This window comes from Hippoglossus hippoglossus, chromosome 13 (assembly GCF_009819705.1).
Source record: "Hippoglossus hippoglossus isolate fHipHip1 chromosome 13, fHipHip1.pri, whole genome shotgun sequence".
NCBI lineage: Eukaryota > Metazoa > Chordata > Actinopteri > Pleuronectiformes > Pleuronectidae > Hippoglossus > Hippoglossus hippoglossus.
Genome location: NC_047163.1, coordinates 10695125 through 10710415, shown reverse-complemented (window position 1 = coordinate 10710415; position 15291 = coordinate 10695125). Strand labels below are relative to the sequence as shown.

The window sequence follows — 15291 nt, the reverse complement described above, 5'->3', positions numbered from 1 at the left end:
AAAACAGAGATTCATAAACGTGATCTGCTGTGTCTGTCACATGTGAAGTGCAATGCAGTGAATCAGTGTGCATAAAATCAGAAAAAAGGGGTGACGAGAGAGTGTGACGTGGAGAGCAGATCAGTGGAGGCATTTTTAGGAAGTTGCCACTGATATACAAACAGCTGCTCATGTGTGGTCTGTGACATTGTGAAGAAGAATTGTGCGTAACCGTCACTCCATCAGGGGAGGATACTAAATTGAAGCCTAACACAATCATCAAATCTCTTTCTAATAGATTAATTGGGCAACAGGGAGACAACAGAAAATCATGTTCAAACCTTATGGAATTTTTGTCAAACCGAGCGGCGCATTTTAGAGGTTTTGTGAAATTTTCTTTTACCTTGGCACCGCTGGCACCTTGAGAGAATATAAAGCGACCACTCATCTCAGGAGATGTGGGCAAATCTGACATCCTAACCACAGAATAACCTGCACCAGAGTCGACCATGAAATTAAGTTTGTGACCGTTAACACACAGTTCGAGTTGAGGCATTTTCTTAAAAGCATCACTATTGTACTTAACATAAGAACCACAAAGTTGTGTTTGCTCTGGTGTGTGTGTGTGTGTGTGCGGTTAGATTAGCAAGCGATTTCTTCATTGCTGGAGCTTGTGTGTGTGTGTGTGTGGTTAGAATTGCAAGCGATTTCTTCGTTGCTTTGGCATGTATGTGTGTGGTTAGAATTGCAAGCGATTTCTTCATTGCTTTGGCATGTATGTGTGTGTGTTTCACTTCCCTTTCTCTGATCCTCGGCGGGTAGATTGGTCGTCTCCCCCCCGTCTGCCTCCTCCTCACTTTCTGTAGATCAGTCAGCAGTGAAAGTTCTTGTCTCCCCCTTCTCTCGCTGCTGGGGGCAGTCCCTTGCCCAGTGTCCTTTTTGTCTGCAGAAGAAACACTCATCTATGGGAATTTTGGGTCGTCGAGAAAAGCCTCGCCCACGTCCTTGCCCACGTCCGCGACCGCGCCCCTCTCTTCCTGGTTCAGTGAAGTTGGCTCTGCTATCAGCGTTATCTTGTCTGCGTGGCCTTGACAGGGCAGACACAGCCTGCATCATGGTTAGCTGTGCTTTCTGGAGTTGTTGATTCTTTTTCTGCTGAGTTTTGTCTTTGGTTTCTTTGTGTTGACGTTCAGCATGTTCAGAATGACATCTGACCTCTGTCAAGCGAGCATCCTCAAGCCCGATGCAGGTGTGGCCTACGTCTGCCCGTAGTGGGGGGAGCAGACCATTCAGGAAGGCCTGTTTCAGATGTGTTTCATAAGCCCCTGGCTCGTTGCCAAGAGTGTCAGGTATGGGGATGCCTCTGTGTTGATTAAACAGGACGGTCAGACGTGTGAGGAAATCTCCTACGGTTTCGCCTGGTTGTTGTTTGCACCCCGTTATTTTGGACATGTCAATTTTATTGGGGAAGGCGGTCCTCAGGGCGTTGAGGAGTGTGTTGAGAGCGTTGACGTATGCTGCATTAACCGCATCATCCCAGTCTGGTGAAGTCAGACGGAGGTCTCCCCCACAGTGCGGACATATCTTTGCAAAGTCAGTGGGGCCTAAAGATGAGGAAGAGGTGGCGTCATCATTCAGTCCTCCCGCTGCCCCGTCTCCATAGACTGGGAGAGTGGGGGGTGGAGTCTGAGATGGGCCTGATCGTTGATTGGTGGAGTCTGGTCTCTGCACATCATCATGGAGGAGGGTTTTGTCGTAGGTGAGGAGGAAGGCAGGCGTTGAGAAGAGGACTGCCACACCCTGTAATGGAGAATACAGAGATCTATATGATTTCTTTTCAACTTTCTCAGTTTCCTTCTTATCAACCTTAGCCATCTGTTTAAATGTTTGTTTTCTGTCCCTACACTCTGCCTCTTTTTCCCACATTTCAAGACACTTTCTTATTATCTTCTGTCTTTCCACATTGCGACCTTGATTTATTTATTTATTTATTTTTTTCTCTTTTTTTTTTTTTTGTTGCTTTTTAATTCTTCCTCTTTCTCGAGGAGTTTCTCTCTTAAAAGTTGAATTTTTTCGACAATGAATGACCCGTTATGAGGAAAAGCAAAGTCTCTGGACCATATTGGAAGAAAAATGTCACACTTTCCCGTCCTCACTCTTGCAACCATAAAGCCCACCATTTGGACTTTCTGGGTTCTGAAGTCACTTACTTCCCTTGTTACCCATCCTTATCAATTAAGTGTATGAAATCGTGCACATCTACAATTTCCCTTGAACACTCAATTTAAGACGTGGACGTCTCCACGAATCCTTGTTTCTTTCTCCGGCAAAACAGGAAAAAAGCCTTCAACAAGGATGATTGCCACAAGGACGAGTCAGATTAACATCATTAATCCACAATAATCCAGAGAGAATGACTAATACACCCGTTCCAAATAAAACCCTTTAAATGTATTATTTCTTATGTTTGATTTTGTATTTGAGAAATCATCTAAACAGTCATGAAAATCAGAATTTCAACATCTCACCAGATATAAGATGACCAAAGAGAGGTCTTTGGATCCCTGTGAAGAAGGTCCGGAACCCAAGTTATTTCGGCCCTCTCTTCTCTTAACTGTTGGAGGTAGAGGCAGAAGATTTTCTCTCCTGGGTGATCAGCCACCGAAGACTTCTCGGGTCAAGACGATCTTTCAAGGGATCCTGTTCGTGACGCCAAGTTTGTGATGGAAATTCATCTTGAGATTTGAAATAATGAAATTCTCAGACTGGAGTTGCCTTTGAGTCTTTATAATAGTAAACTCTGCAGAGGTTACACAACAAGCACGGGTGCTCAAAATGGAACTGGCCGCAAGTTCACAAAAGCCAGAACTTATACAAAGAGGCGTTTCATAAAACATAATATGAAAAAAGACATGAAAGACATGAGATCATCTGTGTCTGTCCGTCCGCTGTAGCAGTTGGAAGAAAAACATCACCAAATAAGGGCATGCACCCTGTTGATCAAGGTCATAGCAGTGAGACACCACCAAGTAAGGGTTCCATCCTGTCAGGTAGACAGTATCACAGCAGTTAGACACCTGGTCAGGGGGATTTCCAATACCTTAGACACTGGTCAGTTGAATTTTCCACTACACTCCTAATAAATGGAGAAAAAGTAAGTTGGGTGAACTTTATTGACACTTAACTTGTTATAAAATCACAATTCACTGAAAAACAGGGTAACACTTCAATCATTCTACTGTTTACAATATTCTGTAACACATGATGGATGTACTGTTTGTAGAAAGCAGTTATTTGAAGACACCTTTAAGACAAACAGCACATCTCAGTCAACTTCTTTCTTCTCTTCTTCACATGAGGCACTGGCTGGAAAACTGTTTCAGGTTTAGCATCACGACTCCGACCGCTCTCACACTCCTGATTCTGCTGTTTTTTACATCCGTCACTGTCATCCTGCTGCTGCCCATCTCTCGGCAGGTTATCAATAAGCTCGTACAGGGTGAAGATGCTGAAGCAGATTTCGTCGTAGGCCGTTTTGGCTCCACACTCAAACAGGCAGGCGAAGGCCACAGCGGGCGGTGCTCCAGGTGAGGGGGGCAGCTCCAGATAGGCCAGGTCGGAGTAGGCGCTGGGGCCCTCGTAGATCACCCAGGGACCCCGCCAGCTGTCCGGGTCACGGGGAAACAGGCTGAGGAACACGCCCAGATCCTTGCGTGCAGTGGTCCATGTTGGGTGGGAGTATACTACCCAGGTGGGGGTGAGGAAATCTGGGGGAGTGACGTGATAAGGTGACAAAGTGCTGGTGGAGACAGAAGTGATGTCAGGAGTGGAGGGGATGGTTTGATTGGAGCTGGTCGTGCTGGATGTCCAGTGTCTGGAGCGGTGTGTATGTTGGTGTGAGTGTTGGTTAAGACCCTGGCACACATGTAACGGGGCAGGAAACCCAACAATGCTGCCATGACAACCATTTCGAGGCTCCACCAGCCGCTGCACCAGCTGCCCCTCCTGAAACACAGCCCCATCATCCAGACTGAGGGCCTGCACCCTGTAGCCGAGAGGGCTGCGAGCATTACAGTACAACACGTTGGTCCCATCCTCCTCGTCCACAGACACCATCTGACACTCCACGCTCTCCGGGCCGGGCACCGCCTCGCCAAATCGCCAGGTTCTCCCATGGGTGTCACTGTGGAAGCAGAAGGCGTGGGGATTGGTCTGGCAGAGTTGTCCAAAACACTCTTTGCACTCGATGTGGTAAGCATAGGCGGGAACGAGGAGGCGGCCTGACTTCAGCTGGATACCGTGGCCCGGGCCAAGAGCGAAGGTCGCCCATTCTGCAAGAGAGGAAGGAAGGAAGGAAGGAAAAGGGCGAAGATGCATGTTTTTGGTCAAATCTTTGTGAATGTTACTGATGATCTAAAATGAAAAAGCTTAAACCTTATAATATTATATTAAAGGTCCATTGGTACAAATTAAACATAATATTCATAGTGTTGTTTTCATTTTTATACAATCAGCTGAAACTAAGAATCATTGTGTGTTGTTGTTATTTTAGAATGTGCCCTTTATATCTTCACTAAGAGCAGATTCTCTCCTATGGAGTCGGCCATGTTGCACAGTCATGTTACCTGAAGGCCACCATAGTTCTTATACACACATAGAAAGGTGGGGGTGTGGGGAGGGGTATTCACTTGGTTCCCATCTGCAACCTCACTCAAATTGCATGTGGATGTAACATCTTTAACAAAAAGTGTCATGATTTTACATTTTGATATTTACATCTTAAAATTGCAATTTTGTGTGTAATTCTCAGAATTGATCAGAATAACCCAGTGGACGTCTGTTTAAGGTTGAATGTCTTCCTCTCTGACCTTTGATAGTGTCTCCTATGACTCTCTTGGTCAGGTCGGTGACGGTCGTCCAGGTGTCTCCGTCGTCATTACTGGAGATGTAGCAGAGCCGGGTCACGTTCTTGCCGGTCACCAGCTGATAAGCCTCCGAGGTGTGGCCCAGGACGGCGATGAAGAACAAGTAGAGGGTACCTGTGAACTCATCGTACACCGGGCACGGGTTCATGGACCGGTGGCCCGCCAGGTAAGCAGAGCCCAGGACGCACATGTCCTCCCACTGCAGCAGGGAAAGGAAGATGTAGTGGAGGAGATACAGAGAGATGATTAATAAATAAGGTGGGACATGAACAAGACAATAAAAAAAGGCAAAACTACCGAGCGACAGGTTTCACAAAACACACATTCAATTTCCAATCCCAACTCTTCAGTCTCTGATTCTGTTTCCTTCATTTATTTTAAATTTAAACAAACTAACACAATATAATCTAACATAATGTCAAAGACTGTCTCCCAATCATTTCCTGTTTGTTACAAAAATGAGACCCAGTCTCCCCCACAATTGATAATAGATCAAATACTAAACCCAAAATATTTTAATCAGACACTTCATTCCAATCATAAGTTTAAAGAATTTACATCAGCTCACTAATATATTTAAATATAATTTGCAATGAACACAAAAAGGTGCTTTTGCTTTTGACTGAGTTAAGCTGCAGCAGATCGATCTGATCTTCAAGTTAGCGCCACCAACCTCCACATAATTTCTGTAGAAAGTGCCTTTCCTCATGACGAGCAGATGAGCCTGGGCGTCTGACGGGCTGAGTCTCTCCTCACAAAAGGCCAGGAAGGACCTGGAGTGGGACAGGTAGAGCAGCGCCGGCACTCTGTACGTCACCCCGTTTGGCTCCTTGTGGAAAAGCACAGACCTCGCTGGGAAATAGGGCGACTTCATGCTCCCTGATGTGTGGATGTTATAGCTCCCACTCGTCTGGAGAGAGGAAGCAGAAGCAGAAGACCTTCATTGAAAACGATCATAGGTTCACAATTGTTTCAAACCTGTCTTAGAATAATAATAATAGTCAGATACACTCAGAAATCTTCATTCAGGCTAGTTAGAGAACATTTTCTAACATGTTCAGTGTCACTGCAGCTCAGCAAGTCAACACTGTCTGGGGAGAACACAAGAGAGGAAATTTCAGGCTAAAAATACCTTAACTATGGAAGAGACATCTGCATAACGCAGAATATGAACAGGAGTAATGATAACACAAAGCAATGTCTGTCTCTGTGTTCAAATGAATTCACCTGACGACTTGAGAAACTGTGACCCTATAAAAGGAATTTTACTTATAACACTACAGAGGACAAATACAGAAAGAGGCACCAAGAACATGTTAAGTCGGTGAAAATGATTTATTCACTTTAAATAAATAAGAAAGTTGACATTAACACATAGTATCTACATATGTGTGAAGGTTTTACTGGAAAATGTAAAAACAGCATTATAGGGAGGGCAATATGTGCTGAAATAAATAGGTATAAAGTGTTAGTAAGGGTAATGTAGTAAGTTATGCATGGGAATAAAAAAGATTACATCAGGGTTATAGATAACAAGATTATACCATGAATCACAATATGATTAAATCTCTATACAAATGTAAACAGTAAGTATCTGTGCAACAAGCTGAAGTAAAACATTTGCCCTGTATTGTATTGTACATGAGCGGTTTGTTAACTGTACATGAATGTCTATATGATTCGTCCAAATGCTGTAGGCGTTAGAGGGTGTTACATGGTTATTATACATGTCTAATTAAACTTTAATTTAGGAGACACTGCAACAGAATCTGGTTCTGATCTGTCGTTTTTTAATGGCACTAAACAAAATCTGGAAAAAGTCCAGTTTCTGAAGAAGCTAATTCATCTGTGACTAATGTGGATTCTGTTTGTGATCTCAACCGTTACAGCAGCGTTCACACAGTTTATCTGCCTGTTTTACATTTTCAGTCTGCTTAGACCTTCAATTTAATTTAATCACAATTCCCTAAATATGAATACAACTCCAAAAAAGATGCCACATACCTCAAACGTCGGACATTACATGTGAAACCAAGCGTGAGTATGAAGAAAACGCATGTGGGAGGAGGAGCTGTGGAACTGACAAAAAGTGTTGACTTTGAATCGACCACAAACTGTGAAATAAAAAGCTGACAAATTTACACTCACAGCTCATCAGTGTGTATTCATCTGCTTCATAAGAAGTGCTCCCTAGATAACAACATTACATATGGAGGATATAATGCTCAGGTTATGAGCAGAAAAAGGCAAATGGCTGCAGGGTACTTACACCGACAACGCTCTGTGAGAACTGCTGCTGCTTTGTGAGGACATAGTGTATGTGTCAGCACTTGAATTTTGGGTTGACAGTGTGAGGTGTGTGTGTGTGTGTTTGGGTGTTTTGGGGGTGAGCGGTGTGAAAGCTATGGCCTCTCTCTTCTCTCCATCCTCTATTCACTGCAGCAGTATGGCACACTGCTCACTGACCCAGAAATGGACCACACTCATCACATCTACAGCTTTGGATGAATCAGATGAGAGCAGCCATTGTGGAGGTGAAGGCCGGACGGGGACACACACTGAACAATGACTCGATGATGTGTCCGCTGTGATTTTCTTTTTCGTGTTCCAGAGAATGTGCATGAAATAATGCTCAGTTATTGTCATTGCAATACTGCTGCAGCTTGTATTTCACATTTGTCCATAGATTATTTAAATGAGCCCAAATAATACATTATACTCATGGGGTGTACATACATTATGTTTTATGGGATCACAGAAAAATGTTGAGGCTAAAACAATGAACTATTCCTTTGTAATAATAATTAAAAACTATTTAGACTTGTTATGAGTGACTGACTTTTGCCAATGGCTCATTAGATATTGAGCAACTAAAGGTGGCTCTTTGACATTTTATTTTCTCTATACATTGGTAGGGAATTGTTTTAAATATTGCATGCAGATCAACCATCTATATACGAGTTATAACATGGTTATAGATCTACATTTGTAAATGTTTACTGGTAAGTATGAAATGATTTTGGTCCAGATGTCCTGCAGCCAATTTCCAGAGGTGTTCAGATGGGATTTTCTAATTGGAGCCTAATCAAGCGGTTTTAATTTTATTCTTACATATGTTTTTATTAGTAAACTCATTTAGATGCTACTGTGCTGAGGAGACTAATGTCCAACACTGTGACTGTCAGGCAACACTGGGCTATGATTCCCTTCAATTAGGCAACAATTATCAGTTGAATACTTCAGGTTATATTATCAGATTGTAGTTGAGGTAAATGGTAAAAAAAAATCAGCTATTCTTTGTTGGAAAAAATAGATTTTTAATGCTGCCTGAAAAAAATTGCCTGTCAGACTCCACTCTGGGAAATGTCTATATATATAATTGTGACGTAATCACCCAGCGCCTCAGCCCCACATGTCTTCCTGCTGAAGTTGATGCTGCTCTCGCTAAGGTAAATTCATTCTTTGGTTGTTACATTATCGATAATGTCACAGGACCGATATAGATGATTGATTATCTGTCCATCAACATGTTGGTCACCGCAGGCTGAGCTACAGCTAAACGTGAAGCTGCATGTCAGCTCTTAGGCTAACGAGCTAGCCTAAGAGCTACCTGTGTTTAATCTGGTTTCACGTTTGTTTTCTTCCTCTGCTTCTTCAGCACTGACTCTGGATACTTGGTCATTAATATGTAAACTAATGTAAAGCTTTGTATTTGAGTTTATTCCTATTTAAAGACATAGAAAGTGCGTTTTAACTTGTCTATATTCCTTTTTACACCATAATGCTTATTTTCTCTGTAGTAATATTTTTTTACGTTCAGCCATGTTGATCTTCTTCTTGTTAACTTATATTTGAAGGGGTCACCATGGCCAGGCAGTGGTCTGAGGGCCACTCCACCCCCATCCTGTGCGTTGGAGCTTCTCCGGGTCCTGAGGGCCTCCTCGCTTCAGGCTCCGAGGGCGGAGAGGTGACCGTGTGGAGCCAGGAAGGGACCATCATCGGCAGGCTCACCCTCCCTGGTGAAGAGGACAGCACGAGTGTCGTGTTCTCACCTGCGGCTCCGGGTCAGCTGTACGTGTCTCACGGAGATGCTGTGAGCGTCCTCGACCCCAGGAACCTGAGGGGCCCCGTGGAGGAGTTTCAGGGCGCGGGGGAAGAGGAGATCAATGCTTTAGCTTTAAATGACACGGGCTCAGCCCTGGCTGTGGCCGATGACTCTGGGGCAGTGCGGGTGCTGGAGCTTCCTGGGGGAAAAGTGTCCAGGACTCTTCGCAGACACACTAACATCTGCTCGTCTGTGGCTTTCAGGCCTCACAGACCCAACAACCTGCTGTCTGCTGGACTGGACATGCAGGTGAGAGAGACGAGAGTTTGTAAAGAATTCATGTCATCACTTTCTGTTCCATTTCTCTCCTTAATACTTTTAACTTCTGTTGCTTCAGGTGATGCTGTGGGGTCTGCAGAAGACTCGCCCTCTTTGGACACTCAACCTCCAGGACATAGCAGAGGATGAAGACGATCACCAGCAGCGTCCTGGTCAGCTTTTTAACCCACCACTGGCTCACTGCGTCTCAGTGGCGAGCTGTGGGAACATTGTGGGCTGTGCAGCAGAGGACGGTCGGGTGCACCTGATGCGGATCGGCAGCGGCTCTAAATTGGAGCAGCAGGGCGCAGTGAAAGCCCACAGTCAGGGAGCCTCACAGGCCCACTTTGTTCATTTACCCTCCCACCCGTACTGGCTCGTCACCGGGGGGAATGACGGCCAAGTCGCCCTGTGGGACCTCAGTAAGCACCCAGTCGTGGCTCCAGAGGGAAAAGCCCCACCTAGAGTGGCCCAACGCAGGAAGGGTAAGAACAAGACAAAGAGGAAAGAACCGTCGCAGGACAAAGCAGAGACGCCACTGAAGGCTGAAGCAGAGAAGGAAGAAGCTGAAGTGGAGGAAGAAGCTGCAGAGGATGTGACCTACGACAAGTCTGGGCCCAAACTGAGCATCAGTCACGGGGACAAGGTGAACTGGCTGTGCCCTGCGGTGCTGAAAGGAGAACATTGTGTGGTTGTAGCTGATCAGAGCTGCAGTCTGACTGTCTACCCTCTGTCTCATCTTTAGAGTCGTGCACTTTACACCATGTTCTTAAAGCTCTTGTTTTGGTCATGGCTTTGCTTTATTTTTAGTTTATTTCTCAGATTATGTGTGTTGCTGTTAGGACCACTCACTCAGCTGCTGCACGTAATGAGCCTTGTTATATTGGAGTATTGGTAAAACAAGATGTTAATTAAGCTATAAAAGTTTATTTTGATGAGTAAAGTTATTAAAGAGCCAATTATCCCACTCAAAATAAAACAATCTAGTAACACAACGGATGATGGTTTATACAACTCGTCACAACTGTGACAATGAGTTCTAAGCCGTGTCAGAATTTAGGAAGACACCTAATGGTAGGATAAGATTTGTCTGGTCTAAATGATCTGTGGCTTCTAATTGTGATGTCAGGTTCTTTCTCTCCTTTAAGTCTGAACTGAGGGCAAAAACCAGATATGACAGGTTGTCTTGGCAAAATATCCTGGACATAAACTGTGAAGTAGTGGATAGAAGATAAAGCTGCTGTAGTGAGGTCCCATCGATACAGACTCGACCAATCACAAGTCGTTTCACCCTATTTTCATAGCATTAAATAACTAATTAAAAGCAAACTATCATTTATCAAACCATCTTTGAGAAAAAAAATTTTTACCTGTATTTTGATTTTTTTGTTTACTACATGTCCCATCCACTAATATGGATGAGACAGGGTTTGTGACCAATACGATAGCCAGCCACCAGTGAGTGATCAAGATGCTTTGGCCTCACTGTTGGGTAGCCGACATGTGGTTAATCTTTATATACAGTCCATGAATTAAACGGTGAAGCACCAGTATTGTAAGTAGATATTTACAGCAGAGATCAAACCCCACACACTATTTAATTTAATCTGTAAGTTTTAATGCTATCTCCACTTGTTTGATTTGGCGCAGAGGGGATTCAGTGTGTGTGGTCCCATAGAAATGTGTTTGAAATGTACTTTGTGTGAAACTGGATTCTTTATATTTTCTTTAATGTTGGTGGTCTGTGAAAATACCACATTAGATGAAAAGAAATCTGCTTTTCATGTTTTACCAAGTCTGATGTGTTTTATAGAATTAAAAGAGGACGTGTCCCAATCCTAACCGGGTGCCATGCAGAAAATAAAGCAGAGTGAAGTGAAAGACGTCTGAAAACACAGAAACACTTTTTAATTGCTCTGAGGAACAGTGGTGCAGTTTTTGAAATGAATGTGACGTAGCATCTTGTGAACTGACAGCACCACAAATCCCTCATGTAATTATGCTATAGAGCCATGAAATCTTTTTCTGTACATGAGTAAATTGTCTTTGCTGCCTAAGAATCTTTACAGGCTGAATCCGTTTACTGTTATACAGTTAAACAAGTCTGTGACTGTATTTGTACCGTATAACACTACAGCACCATGGATTTGGCTTAACTGACACTGGAACCTTTTCTTCTGTTACCCGCTGGTCGCCATCAAGCATCAAAACTATACTGTCTGTTTTTTAAAACACGCTCAACAACTACAGACATTTCATTCTTTTATGACTTGACAGATTCATACATTCATTGCAAATGAATACATTCATTGCAAATTCTTCCACACAAGTAAACCATCATTCTTCTGCAAACAAGCCAAACACTTCTCTTTAAGAACACTAGAAAAAAGGCACAACTCTGACTGTTCAAATTGATGAATAAATGCAATTCACACCTGTTTTCACAGGTCAGATGAGCAAAGACATCTAGAAAATGCTAAATAAACTGATACTTTCTTTGAACTGCAAACCACAAATGTATTTTCTCAAAATCCTTTTAAGCCAATTCAGATAAAGCGTTTTAAATATAATTGTTCACAGTAAGATATGTATTGAAGAAGCACACGGTCATTTCTCAGCACTGCAGAGCAACCTGACACACAGCTCCGAGCTTTCAGTCTTTTTTGGTGTTTTCTCACTGAATATGTCTCAAATGTTCTAACTTTAATGTCATGTAAGGATAGGACCATGTTTGACTCCTGTCAGACCTCCACCGAGATGGATTTGTCCCTCTTGATTATTGAGGTGATTATTGGGGTGATCAGATCTTAGGTCTGTGCCTCGGAGGATGTTGAGTTAATCGTTTTACAGCTTAGCCAGGCTTTTCTCCAAGGTCTGGATGTCCGCTTCCCCCTCTTCACCCTTGCTACCGCGGGCGCTGCACTCCAGGAACTCCACCTTCACAGGCAACTGGCTGAACTCGAAGTCCTTGCCCTTCTTTCCCAGATACATGCTGCCACCAATGGAGCCATCCTGAGAGCTGAGGGCTGCGGAGCGAGTCACCCGCAAGGTGTTCCTGTGGGAAGATGAGACAGTGATGAGCGTCTGGATGGATTATAAACCTACAAGGTGACTGGTAACTACGGGATTTAACATATTTGTCAGGGGATATTACTCATTCTATGACAGCTGTTTTAATATGTATTTAATGGCTTTGCAGGAGCTTTATCAAGTCTTCACCAGCAGCCTGTTACAAGCTGGAGGTGTGGTGTTTGAAACAAGGAACCAGGTTAACCAGATACATCCTGTAAAACAGATGAACAATAACAGTGAATTGTACTCACAGTTCCTTTTCCAGCTGCTGCTGAATCAGTTTAGCTGATTTTGCCATGGTGATATCTACAGAACAAAGACATCAGTGAATGAACAAGTAGTTTCAGGTGCAGGGTGAAACGTTATTTTGTTCGAGAAAGAGCTTCTTCACCTTGTTTGTTGCACGCCACCAGGATGGCTGGAACATTTCTGGAGATCACAGCATCTGTCAACAGGACGTACAGGAACTCTGCCACATCCCTCACCTCCTTCTGGAAGATGGCGCTGTCCACTACAAACACGATTGCTCTGAAGAGATAGATGACAAGAAAATATTTAGATATACTAGAGCAGTAAAACTGAGCAAGAAACTTAAGCAGCAGCTACTATTATAATTTTATACTATTTTTAAGGCAAGTAGGACCAATTTACAGGGTTTCAGATAGTTTCAACAACTTAAAGTTAAGACTTTTATATGAAGGAATATCAGAGTCCCAGAAAACGTACACTTCCCTATAATTGAAGATTAGGTGAAGAAGTCTAATAGAGAATAACCCTCGAAGTGCAACATTATCTCAAGTTACAGAGACAGTGGATATCCATAATGTTTCCCTACGTCAGTACACCGAGATAAATTATGACAGGGGTGTTTGTAGACTTTCGTAGACAATTATCAGTTCCATGTGGTTTGTTGTTTTATTACGTCTATCTAATATCTAATATTGTTGCGAAAGAACTACAACAAAAGAGACACCATAGACTGCTGCCAGAAAAATTCTCATAAAAAAAGTATTTTAAAGCTGGACAGTAGCAAACCAAACTAGATTTAAATGAACGTTAACATAATTAAGACCTACTCAAACATATTCAAGTGCTAGTGTGTATTTATTTTTACATATTTAAAACTTTTTCAGGCCTAAAAGTCAAAGTAGTGAACTCTGCAGACGCCCTGAATGTTTGATGATTCCACATTGTCAAATGTAAGGACCATTACTCGGACACTGAGAGTGTGGTTATACATTGTCACTGCTTTCTGAGGTTTTAATTGACTATAAATCATAAGAAGTCAACACATTAGTGGATATTTGTTTGTAATTGTTATTTCTGGTTGTCCTGTTCTCACCTGGCTGCAGACTTGAACTTCTCCAGGTACTGAGGGCGAAGACTGTCATGTCCCGGCAGGTCTATGAGAGTCCAGGTGCAGGCCTGGACATATGGGAGGGAGACAGGGGACAACTGTCAACCAGGCTTCACCGTGAAAGAAAGGGATGAAGAACAATGGAGGACTCACCCTGTCGTTTTTAGCTTTGTACGGAGCACTGCTGTCAGTGATGGAGGTCTGTGTCCGCTTGAAGTTCCCTGACAGCAGCTGCGGACACACGAAAAGCACAAGAAGCATCAGTCTCACACAGTCTCACACAGTCTGGCACCAGCAGGTCGCCCCGTCACACACAACGTGGCGGGTTAGCTGCAGGGACTCACCCGGCTGAAGAGCAGCGTTTTCCCGGAGTCACACAGTCCGACCAGCAGCACAGAGCTGCGCACAGTCTTACTGCTCAGGAAGTACTTCAGAAACACTGACGAGACAAAACACAGAGTTTAGTCACTGACTCGTTTTCACATTAATCCTAAACCACTGATGTAAGTTAGCAAAAAGCTTCAGTTTGAATGACTTCCGCAGAGAAAGCTGTGCTGCTGACAGTTGAGCTAGCAGTTAGCTTCCTCGCTTGCTAGCTCACTCAAAGGTTTTGAGGCGCTAATTCCCTTATAAAACAAAAACCATTGCACAATAACAAAGCTGAACCTCCCGGTTACACAACAACAGCACCGCTCTGCAGCAACACTTTGTAGCCGAGGGCAGGCTAACGCTGTGGGCCTGGCGCGGTAAGCTAACATTAGCATGCTAACTTACCACAGGTGATGACAACAACCGCCAGGGTGACGATCAGCGCGATGAGGAACACCGGGTCCTGCTCCTCCAGCTGCTGCCGGAGAGACTCCATGTAGGGTTCAAACGGGTTGTCTGCCATTTCCATTTCCACCTCTGCCGTCTCTCCCATGTTTCCCCCGGTGCTGTCTGCCCCCATATGCCCGAGTAAAGCTAATCGCTGCCCTGCTACGAGAGTGGGACACGTCTCCTTGTGTCTGACGGCTGCACAGAGGCTGTGGAGTCAACAGGGGGCGCTGCCGATCAGCACATGTCCAGTTTATTGAGTTGAGTTTTGGAAACGGTCAAAACAAAACCAGGCAAAAATACATTCATATAATATGATTCTCAGATTTTGTTCTCATTCTAAGTTTATGAGCTGGACAGTTGCTGGACTTGCTAAGTTTGATGTAATACATCTAAAATCTGGTTCATAAAATCTAAAGAATGAGGGAAAAAACAATCAATCCAATTTTTTTTGTATAGCCCATATTCACAAATCACAACTTGTCTCACAGGATTTAACAAGGTGCGATATCCTCTGTTCTTAACCCTCAACTAGAGTAAGGAAAAACTACCCCAAAATAACTATTGACAGGGGAACAACAAAAACGTACTACTATTACTAAGAAAGTAGTGAAATATCAAGTAAAATTATAGTTCTAAATACATTCATCGTATTTTCTACTTTTTTGTTGCCACTTGGCTTCCATATATATGACATTTAACTATTTGGAAAATAGATTCAGACAATGGTAGCCAAAATGTATTGTAGTTCAAATACAAAGTCAAGTCCAATTATTCCT

The 15291-nt window shown here is 43.4% G+C and overlaps 3 protein-coding genes across 3 annotated transcripts; 1 reads left to right on the top strand and 2 right to left on the bottom strand.

Annotated features, from left to right (window-relative positions):
• Positions 1–3134: 3134 nt before the first annotated feature.
• On the bottom strand, positions 3135–5880 carry neu4 (sialidase 4). The gene is made up of 3 exons (XM_034603720.1): positions 5578–5880; positions 4848–5103; positions 3135–4310 (listed from the first exon to the last, which is right to left on the bottom strand). Exons 1-3 carry the CDS (start codon positions 5776–5778, stop codon positions 3286–3288), a joined length of 1482 nt encoding a protein of 493 aa, XP_034459611.1. The 5' UTR covers positions 5779–5880; the 3' UTR covers positions 3135–3285.
• A 2400-nt stretch (positions 5881–8280) lies between these two features.
• On the top strand, positions 8281–10132 carry wdr53 (WD repeat domain 53). Its single transcript, XM_034605162.1, has 3 exons — positions 8281–8353; positions 8762–9258; positions 9347–10132. Exons 2-3 carry the CDS (start codon positions 8770–8772, stop codon positions 10010–10012), a joined length of 1155 nt encoding a protein of 384 aa, XP_034461053.1. The 5' UTR covers positions 8281–8353; positions 8762–8769; the 3' UTR covers positions 10013–10132.
• A 1027-nt stretch (positions 10133–11159) lies between these two features.
• On the bottom strand, positions 11160–14736 carry srprb (SRP receptor subunit beta). Its single transcript, XM_034605163.1, has 7 exons — positions 14471–14736; positions 14041–14135; positions 13850–13927; positions 13682–13764; positions 12731–12867; positions 12591–12645; positions 11160–12322 (listed from the first exon to the last, which is right to left on the bottom strand). Exons 1-7 carry the CDS (start codon positions 14643–14645, stop codon positions 12112–12114), a joined length of 834 nt encoding a protein of 277 aa, XP_034461054.1. The 5' UTR covers positions 14646–14736; the 3' UTR covers positions 11160–12111.
• Between the last annotated feature and the right edge of the window lie 555 nt (positions 14737–15291).

What these genes read in the sequence shown, in the direction of transcription:
- neu4 (XM_034603720.1), bottom strand. Translation starts at nt 5,778, where the DNA reads ATGAAGTCGCCCTATTTCCCAGCGAGGTCTGTGCTTTTCCACAAGGAG. An exon ending in TCTACAGAAATTATGTGGAG is followed by an intron (nt 5,104 to 5,577) that starts GTTGGTGGCGCT and finishes TCCCTGCTGCAG; the next exon opens with TGGGAGGACATGTGCGTCCT. An exon ending in CATAGGAGACACTATCAAAG is followed by an intron (nt 4,311 to 4,847) that starts GTCAGAGAGGAA and finishes CCTCTCTTGCAG; the next exon opens with AATGGGCGACCTTCGCTCTT.
- wdr53 (XM_034605162.1), top strand. Translation starts at nt 8,770, where the DNA reads ATGGCCAGGCAGTGGTCTGAGGGCCACTCCACCCCCATCCTGTGCGTT. An exon ending in CTGCTGGACTGGACATGCAG is followed by an intron (nt 9,259 to 9,346) that starts GTGAGAGAGACG and finishes CTGTTGCTTCAG; the next exon opens with GTGATGCTGTGGGGTCTGCA.
- srprb (XM_034605163.1), bottom strand. Translation starts at nt 14,645, where the DNA reads ATGGGGGCAGACAGCACCGGGGGAAACATGGGAGAGACGGCAGAGGTG. An exon ending in AAGTTCAAGTCTGCAGCCAG is followed by an intron (nt 12,868 to 13,681) that starts GTGAGAACAGGA and finishes CTATCTCTTCAG; the next exon opens with AGCAATCGTGTTTGTAGTGG. An exon ending in CAGCAGCTGGAAAAGGAACT is followed by an intron (nt 12,323 to 12,590) that starts GTGAGTACAATT and finishes ATCTTCCCACAG; the next exon opens with GAACACCTTGCGGGTGACTC.